This window comes from Gallinula chloropus (genome assembly GCF_964237585.1).
Source record: "Gallinula chloropus genome assembly, chromosome: 2".
Classification (NCBI taxonomy): Eukaryota; Metazoa; Chordata; class Aves; order Gruiformes; family Rallidae; genus Gallinula; species Gallinula chloropus.
Window position 1 is genome coordinate 51679092 of NC_140086.1, and position 11547 is coordinate 51690638.

Sequence of the window (11547 nt, forward strand, 5' to 3'; positions counted from 1 at the left end):
AAGAGTGCATCACACTGTAACTCACCACGTGTCTCCATCTCCCTGAATTAAATGGTCTCTATTGAGAAGAACTGGTTTACCCTCAGAAAGTGGACCCCTGTGCTGGAATTCCCACTCTAAACAAAGCAGTGTTGTGTTGCCTCTGCAGAGGTTATGATCTGATCAGATGTTCAAACTGAGATCCTCAGAACGAGGTTCTGATTATGTTTCTGGGTTTCCAGTTCCCCCATCAAACACCCTTTAGTATAACAAATTACACAAGTGAACATGGTCACCAGAATTGGGTAAATTTTGCAAGCAATTTGTATGAAATAGTTTATTTCCCTGCTTCTTCCCTAAGCTACATTCAATGACCAATATTGGAAACTACTCGGTTTATTCATAACACTTTGAACTTGTTCTGTTTGATAGCTAAGGCTGTTTGACTCCAGTTGTTCCAGAATTGATTCTCCAGGTGGCTGTCACACTTTTGGCAGTGTCCATGAATGGAAGTGACTGTGCCTAGTCACAAGTTGTGTAGCTTTATTCTGCTCTGGATTATCTAAAATCCGGTATGATTTTTCTGTCAGAAAAACTCTTATCAGGCTTTTCTGGTCTTTAAGAGATGGGGATAATTCTTGCATCCTCTGATGATTAACAATTTAGGCTTAAGATCAATGAAGCTTCTGCAGTGAAAAACTGAGCTTCTTTAGGCATGCCCAGTATAGGCATACTTAGTTCCCTCAAGATGTTTTGGATAGTTACTCCATTTTTACTTCCAGAGTGTGAATCATGGTTCTTGCATGTTGAGGAAATCTGAGCTACAGATGGATGGGTCTGCCATGCCTTGAGTCGTGCTGATAGGATTCCTTAAACTAGCTGAGGTTCGAACCAGTGGGATAGAGTAGTGAAAGGACCATGTTGATATATATGTGTATTCTGTTGGCTGCACTGTACTACATATGAAATAAGCTGACTTGGAGTCACCCTTCTCAGGTGTTTCTGTCCTAAATTCTCCTATGCTTTGGGGGTTGATGTGAAGCATGAAACCTCAAATACAGGCATGTCCAGATTAACTTGAAGGGAAGACAGAATGGCATTAGCAGAGCAATTGGATCAATGCCTGAGTTGTTATAACTTGAGCTACACATTTCTGACTCAAATGGTAGTAGGACTGATGTTTTTGCCCCATGCCCTCAAGTCACTTAGCTTAAGTTAGAAAGGGTTGAGTATGGAAAATTCATTTGAGAATAAACACTTGAGTTATACCTCAAACTAACACTAAAATTAGTCAGATTTTTGTCTGGAATTTCATTTCATCCCAAGTGGAGATGTTAAAAATATCCTTCAAGTACTGTCAGAAGATTTTGTGTGTGTATGTGTATGTGTGTTTGCAACAGGATATTGAGGCTGTTGTAGGTAGCTTTTCTTTTGAGGTTAAATTGTTCTTTTACCAGGACTTGTATACAGTATAATAACTTAGTTCCATTGCAGTCAGAATAGGCATTCATTGTAGTAGTCATCTTAAGGCGTTGCTCTTGTCTGTAAGAGACTGAGGTGCTTCCTTCAAAGGCAAAAGAGACACTACCTTTCTGCTGAAGAAGATCAAAGCAATACAAGCACAGACTTTATCTTCAGAGGGGAAGATCAGATGAGGGTCACACCATTACAATTTGGTACCTATGCAAGTTGATCATGCTTTCTGTTGAAGAATCCTGACTGAGTGCTGAAAGCCCTTTCGGTTGGGAGGGGAAAGACCCTTTATGGCTTTTTATAGGTGCATTTCAGAGTTGTACAACTGTATCATGCAGCTCACACAACAGATTTTTAAAAGACTTCTATAATCTTGTTGAGGTAACTTTCATATTCAGGTTTTGAAGTCTAGTCCTCTGTAATGAGGAGATTCAGTTAAGTCTTGTAGGAGTAACCACCATTGTCAGTATCTTCATCATGCAGAAGCCCATTCAGTTACCTACCAGTAACTGGAATTCAAGGTGAACTGTTTGTGTGTTCACTCTCTTGCTTTCCTGTCCTTTCCCCTGCTTCTGTGTCATAGTATACCTGGATCTGGAGCACACTATAGACAGAGCAGGCAGCCTGACTCTCTTTAATCTTCTTCAGTACCTCATGCCTTTCAGTATGTTCCTTCTAAAACGTTTGAAACTGCCTGCAGAGGGAACTGCCACAACTGTCACTGAGCGTATGCTCAGAGTGCAGTACCAGCAGCTCTTGCTTATTGCCCAGAATCCCATGCATTCTGGAGTGCTCCACTTGTTCAGTGGCATGGGATACATATTAATATGCATATTCTGAGTAAGGACTTTTAAAACACTTATCAACACATTACCAAATGTTTCTGTTCTTTAACATCTTTACCATTCTGAGAAAAAATCTGTGGTTTGACCTTTAAAGTATCATGTAGCAAAAGAAGGTCCATTTCTTTTCCTCTCTGCAAACCTTTCCCTTACTGTCTCGGTGTATTCCTAGGTTTGGAACATATGCCAGTCTTCTGTTTCTGCTGATTTGTTCTGGCTCTTTATCAGTCCATTACCTTGAAAGTGTAGGAAATAGTTAACTGGAGCTGTGGGAATCTCTTTTAGCCTACCAATAGCTTGGTGCAAAGTAACAGTGAGTCCTGCAGGTCTCTAGAACTAGAACTGTTGTTTACAGCTGTGTCAGTAAGTGACAGATTCTGCACTCCAGGAGTTTCACAGTGATATGGTAATTTTCATAGTAACTACATCTGTAGCAACCTCAATTTGTGGGATTGTGTACAGATCGACTTCCAGGGTCATGACAAGCCTTTCAGGGTTCTCCAGTGACAATACACAGCCACTCCAGCATGTATCATTGCACAGTGCTCAGTAGTATAGTTGCCTGTGTGATGATTTAAATACCTCCTGTTAGCACTTTTTAAAATTGAAGTTACTCAGGCTTTTGATGTGTATATATATGAGAGTACAGTAGGATAGCTTTTAAAAATGCGATTTTAACTTGTTTTTACTCTTTTTTCCCCAGTATGTTGTGGTGAGCAGTAAAAAGATTCTGTTCTACAATGATGAAAAGGACAAGGACCAGTCTAATCCATCCATGGTACTAGATATAGAGTAAGTAAAGCTGCTGTTAGGTTTGGATAATAATCAGCAAAAGAACCTTGTGTGTCAGGTAACTGATAACAAATCTAGAAACTTGGAATGAAAACCCCATAAATACTTTTTTAATTTCCCATACTAGTTGGAAAATGTCTGTTTCCTATTTCAGGGTGCTGTCAACAGAAGATACTACTTTGCCCTACTATTGCTAAAAGTTACAGAAAGAGTTAAATACCCAACAGTGTGATACTGTCTGTTGTCAGTGGTCTGAATTTGCAGAGATGGAGAGTCTCACCTAGCTATGACAGAGAAGGATTGGAGACACTGGAACCTACGTATTACGTTATCTCCTTTTGAGCCTGCAAAGACCGGCTTTTCCAGTTGCTTCAACAGCTGCTTTTTAAAGCAGGACATAATGGTTGTGGGATAGATGAGGAACTGGCTGCCTGATTTTGAGTCTCATCCCTGTGTTTCATACCTTTTTCTTGTTGAGAAAGGACCAGTGTTGATCAAACCTCAAGCATTTCTAACTTTTCCAGATAGTTTCTGTTTAGAGTGACAAAATAATGAATTGTGATCCCTTTACATTGGTTAAACATGAGGCAAATTGTGTCAGGTATCACTGAAGCCCATGGCTGAGACATGACTGCGTGTGATATTTGAAGAGCTGATCAACATTATGGGACCTTACAGACCAGTAATTGAAAAAAGGGTTTAAAATTCGTGACTAGGTCTATGGGTGACTAACAAATACCGTGCTCTGGAAGGGATGCCAAACTCCAGAAGTGCTCAAGCTGCAGATTGCTCGTAACCGGGAAAACAGTCATCTTCTCTCCGAGCTGTTTCTTACTCTCTTTTCATGAACATCTATTATGGCAACTGTTGAAAACAGGATGTTGGGATAGATGGACTTCCAGTCTTGCCCCAGTATAAGATGATGTTTGTTCCAATTTTTATAGCATTTTCAACAGCTGGTGCCCCAGATAACCTTTTGTGGTGCTCTGGCATTGATCATTAGTCAGCTGATGACTTAGTAAAAATGTTACTGAGTAGTACTGTACTTATATGGTTACTTCCAGCCAGGGTTATCAATAAGCTTTTCTGGCAATAATCAGTTAGATTTCCCAGTGTTTTGAGGAAGAATTTGATTATCTTTTTTACAGGTAAATTTGTCACGATGGATCTTGAATCCGCTGTAAGATAATCCTCTTTCCATGCTATGAAATGTTTTGGTCTTACTTGAGTAGACAAGAGCTGTATGTTTTATGAATGAATTCCTCAAATCATATTGTAGCCTTAAAGTATATTATATTGATTACATAAACAAGATTTACAAGAACTTCAAAGCACTTTGAGAACTGTTTTAAAAATACACATAGCCTTCAGCATTTTCTGATTCTTGTTTCTTCTACTCTAGTAAGCTGTTCCATGTCCGGCCTGTAACTCAAGGAGATGTATATAGAGCTGAAACTGAAGAAATTCCTAAAATATTCCAGGTAAAAAGAGGTGTATTCCCATTCCTATTGAACTCTCTTGAAAAAGTTTGGCAGGTTCTTTGAAAAGTGTGTAAAAACATGTAGTGCTTCAAGAGTAACATAGCAGTTTTCTTTTTCAGATTCTCTATGCTAATGAGGGGGAGTGCCGGAAGGATTTGGAGGTAGAACCAGTACAGCCGGCAGAGAAGACCAATTTTCTAAATCACAAGGGCCATGAATTCATCCCGACGTTATACCACTTCCCAGCCAACTGTGAGGCCTGTGCCAAACCTCTCTGGCATGTCTTCAAACCCCCTGCTGCCCTAGAGTGTCGAAGATGCCATGTGAAGTGCCACAGAGACCACTTAGATAAAAAGGAGGAATTAATTGCGCCGTGCAAAGGTATAATGCAGGGTTTTGCATTCTGTGTTCTCTGCATGTTTAGCCAGACCTGCTAAACTATCGCAGGCAGCAAATAAAAACACTTCAGAAGTTTTCTGCTTTTCAGTTTTAGACACAAAAGGTACTATTAAAACAGAAGGCTGTTGACACTGCTTATGAACGTGCAGCTGTGGCAAGCCTCCATAGGGAAGCCTTGGTGGTGTCACAGATGTGGCTCTACTGAGGGCCCTGAGAGCACAAAGGTCCCTAGAGGTTTGTGCCCAAGTACAGCTCCTTGGTTGCCAGATATGGACCACGTATCAGAGGGAGAACTGTTAGGGACAATGCAGTGGCTGTATCGCCAGGCTGTGCTAAGACCTTGCAGAGTGGTTCTGCAGCCACTTCACAGGCTGGAACAAAGGTCTCCTCTCTGTGCTCCTGTGGGGTATTTGGGGTATGTACTCTGGAATTCACACCTAAGGCACCCACACAACTTTCCAGCTTAGTAAGAGTGCATTTGGTATAAGTTTTCTCATTTCTTGAATATTAATGTTAGAATCAAGAACCTTACTGCAGAGTGACAGATATTGAGAGAAACCCTAGGAATAATTTCCCCTGCTGTAGTCCTCCAAAAATATATAGGCAATTCCAGTCCAAGTATGTATGTAGGCGTCGTTCTTTCCAGTGGCACACCTGGTATGTCACCATTTTTACTTTGATAACAAGTCCTAGTTTGCACTGAATGTCTTTCTCCTTCTGCTTACAGTGAGTTACGATGTAACTACTGCAAGAGATATGTTGTTATTGGCATCCTGTCAAGATGAACAGAAGAAGTGGGTGACTCACTTAGTAAAGAAGATCCCTAAGACGCCACCATCTAGTTTTGTTCGTGCTTCTCCAAGAACTATGTCTACAAGATCCTCAGCAAATCAGTCATTCCGAAAAGCTGTTAAAAATACTTCTGGAAAAACTAGGTGAGAAACTACAAAAGATACAGATCTTTCTAACAACCCCCCTCTCCTGTTTATAGATCTTATTTAATGTGAAATTGTGAAATAATTCCATTAGTTAAGACTGTTGAACTGCTGATCGAAGTCTTTGCTCAAATCATAGAATCACAGGAGGAAAGAAGGAACAGACAGAAGTCTTGTGCTGTTGTGTGAATGTGTTGGTTCTTTGGATTTGGAAAGGTGCTGTAGAGATGGCCAGTGCACCTGAGGAGCTGGGTGTGGTTTTCCCTGCTTAGAGGCAAGGCTCAGTAGATAGAGCAGCAATGGTATTTAACTGCAAGGATGGTCTGTGTAGTTGTTTGGGGATTGGCTCACGGAGCTTGCATAAGCTGGAAGTCTTCTGCAAGTGGGGGTGAAATGAGGAACTCAGAGAGTCTCAGTCTCTGTTTCACCATTTCTTTCGGTGTGAGGCAGCTTAAGTGTGGATTCCAGTATTTCCCCCTGCTTGCTTACTCAGTCTTTTCCTATCCCAGCAGTTGTTTCTGTAAAGCACAGAAGTTTTCATCCGTGCTCTTTTGTGGGAGCAAATCCATTTTCTTAAATCAATTCATCCATTCTTCTTCCCTCTCTTAATAGAAATGCTGGCTTGGGGTTGCCTTTAGCAAGAGCGATTTTGCAGCTGATCTCTTCTAGAATGAAGAGCTTTATGTATTTGCAAATGAGTCTGTTTGGGGAGATCAGTTATTCAGACAACCTCTGTTACTAATGTGCCGGCATTTGGCCTGTCAGAGAATCATAGAAATGTGCAACTACTGAATGGGAATGTTTTAAAAATGAGAAACCCCATTGTTTGAAATGCTTTTTTAAAGTTCCTAGAGATTCAATGAGCCTGATTTCTCACCAGCACCAGGAGGGAGCTGCACGTTGCTGTGCTTTATCTTGTGTCAGCTCATGCTTCACAGATCACCCCAGTAAATTGATCTATTTTACAGAGAAGAACTAATCCAGGAATGTTTTCACTAAAAATAAGACAGAAAACCCAAAGTGTAACAACAACAAAAAAACCAACCCCAGCCGAACCCCACAAGAGAAAAGCATGTGGTTTTCTGTTGGGTTAGTAAGTTGCAGTGGTTCCTGGAAAAGGCCAGATCTGTCTCAGGAATGGGTGGAGGAAGGGTGAAGATGATGGTCTTGCAGTAGGGAAGTATCAGGTTGGATCAGAGTGCTGCAGCCTTGCATTTTCTCCCTCTGCCCTAGTGTCCAGCCTCTGTTCATGCCTTTCTCCATCACCCAATGGGATCTCCCACATTCTTTGGAAGAAATAAACCCCTTGGGTTTTCTAACAATACCCATGTGGTACTTCAGGTCTTTAGTTTCTCTAACAGACTGTTGTGTGAATCGTACAGTTAACATTTATATTACTCTTCTAGACTCTTCATGCGGGAGTTTGATGTTTAGTACTGACAAAGCTGCTGAGAACAATTAATTTACAGCAAACTCTGTTTTAACACTGCAACATTGTAGGCACAGAGTATGGAGGAAGAAGCGTATTGAGCGTGAGCAGTTTAGAGAGGCACAGTACTTGTGACCAGCAGGAGTGCTAGGTATGTGCATGCTGCTGGCCTGTCCTGCTGCATGGAGAGGGATGCAGGAGGCAGGTGGGGAGCCCCCGCACCTGGCCGATGCTTGTGGAGCTGCTTGAGTGGCTCTGCAGTGCGCTCCATCCCTGTCAGATAGCTGCCTCTGGTTTGACTGGACTGTGCTGGGGCTGGGGTGGCACCTCCAGAGCAATGCGAGCGAGCAGTTACGAGACTGAGTTACACTGAGTGAATGTCAAGCAGGAACTTCTCCTTCGTGCTCTTCTACTGTGGATGTTTTTGTGACTTTCTTGGACAAATTTGATGTTCGCTGTGTCTGTGAACTGGACAAATGCTGCTGTGATGTATACAGTACGGCCAGCCTATGCCCTGATACCTCATCCTATAGGTTTAGAAAGAAGAGACACTGTGTTTATTCACTTCTGATGTACCAGATGTTTAAATTTGGGTTATTAAATAAATTTATAGTGGATCTTATATACCGAGCACTTGTGATTGCACAGTAGTTGAGCTAAGCTGGCAGCCTGTTGTTACTTAAGGGGGGGCGGATTTTCCCTCTGTCTTCCTTCCCTGCTTTTCTGCCATTGGATCCCTGGTAAGTGCTTGAAATGATCCATTTTGGACCGTTCCATGAAGGTCCGTGATTCAGTTTCCTGACCATCAAAAAAAGGAAGACTTATTTTGCTGAGCTAGTGAGTGGAATCAGCTCGCTGAGAAGTACAGTGACTGCCAAATCCGGGGACAGGTAAGTAGGGGAGTGCTCCCCTAGGGTCAGGGAGGTGCGGAGGTGGAGGAAGAGCGGTCCCTTTTCAGGAGGCAGTGAGCTGTTAGTCCAGCTTCTATGAACTCAGGACACTGCAGCCTGCAGTTCTCGTTGTGAGCTCTTCACCTAGCCATGGGAGTAAGAGAAGCGGTGACAACGTTTATGGGATGTACGTGTTCAGCTTTTACTAAGTATCTGAACATTGTTCTTTTGTCAGACAGTATAGCAGAGCTTGATCTCAGTGGTGGAGTCCTACCATGTAAGCAGGCATTAACTGTTGTGTTGAGTGGATACAGGCTGAGCACATGCTTTAAGACATCTTGGGGCATTTCCTGTAGGGTCTGATCCGCCTTTCTTTGCAGTTGTAGGCGGCACTTCACTGACTTCATGGAGGGGTGTATCAGACCCATTGAAAGGAGCTTCATGTATAAGTTCATCTTGAGTTCTATTCCTCAGTATCCTGTCACTCGGAAATACAGGGCAGAACTTCATGATGAACTTGCTAGCATTTGCAGTACTGCTGCTAGATCTGAAACTACACTTCACCGATTGTAATATGCTGTGGTGGCACAGTGGAAATGTTTTGTTATAATGCGTTTGGACTTGGGCACCTGATAAAGTTATTGCATGGGTTAAAAAAAAGGCAAAACACAGAAAACCAACACAAATCCTGTGTGTCAGATGAGCTCTGGCAGCTGCACATGCGTGCTTCTAGCCCCACAGAAAGCCTTTGCTTGTCCTGCAAGTGAGAGAGGGTCACCTTGCATTTGCCATGAACACACCCACGACTCTTTACTCTTCATGGTTTACTTTTAAAGCTGCAGTAACGTGTCTATCATCTGTCTGGTCTCTGCTCACTTAGTGCTGTTTGAAGTTATGAACAGTTTGTAAAAAGTTGTGTCAGTACGATCTTAGTGCCACCTCAATTGAAAAAACTGTTTGTTAACGTAAAATAAAGTGTTTTCTTCACTGAAGCTCTTGGCAAATAAGCACTGTTGTTGTGAAGCTAATTTTTGTATTTGTTATTAATTGTCTGTTTTCTCCTTTGTTGCAGCTAACCACGCGTAAAGTGCTTAATGGAATCTCATGGGATGCGGTCTGAGAAACAGGGCTTCTTTTAACCACACAGAGCAGTGCAGACGGGCTGTTGTTCCTTTCAACACAACTATCACAGGCTTCAGGGTTAAGATTGCTATTACTGTCTCCTCCTTGCTTTGGCACAAAAGCACGCCGAGGGTGTTTAATTGCGGGTTTGCCTAAAGGTAGAATAGATTAATTATTACTATGTAATGCGAGTTAAAGCAAATACAGCTTAGCTAGATTTGTACAAAAAGGTGCTGCCTTTTGGTTAAAAAAAAAAAGAAAAAAAAAAGAGAAAGAAGAAAAAGGCTGCCAATCATGGTGACATGCAGCTGGCTTTCTTCATCTTGGTGAAAGGAAAAGGACTGTTTACCCTGCAAAAGGGATATTTATGTCAAGATGAGCATATGAAGCGGAGTAGAGGAGGAAGGTTTCTCAATGAGAAGGACTGCAATTGCTTTCAAGACTCAAAGTTGTGCTCTTGAAGACTGCAGAACTAGCTTAAAAATGAAGCCTTATCACTTGAACTTCAGTGCCTTCACTGCAGAGTTCTTAACAGCCTTAATGCTAACCACCCACTATGGAATGGATCAAAGTGTTAAATGTTTTGCATTATGCTTTACAAAATACTGATTCAGCAGGTTTGTAAAGGGGGGGAAACAAGTAATTGCCTTTAATCTATGCATTTTTGCCAAGCCATACAGAATTATTTTACTATTAGAGGCATTAGAAACTAACGGTAAAAAAGAACCACCACGTTTGAAAGCCTATTTTGGGGTACATCGTTTCTATAACTGTATAACGTATTGCCTTACAGTTTTAAGTGATAACATACATTAAGTTAACATTTAAGAAATATATGCACTGTTTGAAATGTAAATTATTCTTAGAACACTTTACTGGGTTTTACATTGTCCGTTTAGTGCCTTAAGTTGAGATAATTTGTATTATTGCCATGTCAATAAATGTAGAAATCTAAAACTAAACAAAGGAAACCTCTAAAAAACTGCTGGGCGTCAGTGGTTTGTACTGAATTTGAATTGGTCCCAGTATGGTAGACGCTAGATTCATTTCCTAAATTAAGTACAATCTTTGAATGAGAATTCCTCCTACAAAGGAAGACAGATTCTGTTTCCTAAACTGAGAGGTGTATAGGCAATGCAGAGGGGCAAACCAACCAAAAGCATCTAACGCAGAAGCTCCGGGTGATTCAGGAATTGCTGTCAAACTCTTGCTTTGTAGCAGGAATGCATTCATGGGATGGGCAGTATGGTTTTATTTTATTTTATTTCTTAACCAAATACCTCCTCAGTAATTTATAATGGCTTTGCAGTTGTGTATTAAATAAGAAGCACTGGAAAAATGATTCGTCCTTAGGACGATTTGCATGTTTCAAGTGGTATTGAAAGCCGCACTGATGGATATGTAATAATAAACATATCTGTTATTAATATGGTAATGACTCTGTGCTCATTTAATGAGAAATAAAGTAATTTATGGAAAGACCCTTTTGAAAATGACTGGCATGGTGTTTTCTCCTGACTGCAGCATACCTGTTTAAGCAAGGTGTGTTTGCAGCACAGTGTTCAAGGAACTCTGAAACATCTTTTTTTTTATTCCCCTGTTCTCGTGGCCTGCTGTAGTAGCCTGATTTGCATTTATTATTCCACCAACACCCTGAGCTTGCCTTGTGATTACTTCATGATGCAGGTTTGGAGCTGCAGAAATCCCGCTTATGTGGGGGGAGGGAACCCTCTTCAAAAGACAAACACCCATGGAGTGTGTGGGTTTTGTTGGTGACATTATTTGGGTGTTTGGTTTTGGGTTGTTTTGGAAGGGCCTGCGTGTGCCATGAAGCCAGCTGTCCATAGCCCTCCCCGGATAATCCACCAAGGCCTGTAGAACCGGGGAGCAAGGGAGGACAAATTGCCTGTATGGGAAGTACAGATGAACAGAGGTAGGTGACATGGTAATTTCAGAAAGCTCCTCTGTCGAGCTTGCTGCATCAGATGTCAGCAGTTCCAAAGCTGTGGATGGAGTACACCAAAAACTACCTTCCATATCACCTGGCATGTTGTGGACTAGCTTACCAAGCAACACAAGGGTAAATTGTGACCTGCTTTAATCTCAAGGGAAATCTGACAGTATGTTGATTAAACGTATCTTAAAAACATACATTATTTCAGGAAACAGAATTATTGTAGCAATAGAAAAGGCCTTTGGCCAGAT

The 11547-nt window shown here is 41.5% G+C and overlaps 1 protein-coding gene across 2 annotated transcripts in view; it reads left to right on the forward strand.

The window, feature by feature from the left end:
* The window catches only part of ROCK1 (Rho associated coiled-coil containing protein kinase 1), a gene marked incomplete at its 3' end in the record, with an annotated part of 84743 nt that extends 73918 nt beyond the window's left edge, over positions 1-10825 (forward strand). The window contains exons 26-30 of one of the 2 annotated variants that reach the window (XM_084280121.1): positions 2998-3086; positions 4489-4567; positions 4687-4948; positions 5694-5901; positions 9293-10825. In XM_084280121.1, coding sequence (XP_084136247.1) covers positions 2998-3086; positions 4489-4567; positions 4687-4948; positions 5694-5901; positions 9293-9296 — 642 coding nt within the window. Of the gene's footprint in view, positions 1-2997; positions 3087-4488; positions 4568-4686; positions 4949-5693; positions 5906-9292 lie in introns of those variants that run through there. The other variant, XM_084280122.1, reaches the window with a different exon arrangement.
* Positions 10826-11547: the final 722 nt, after the last annotated feature.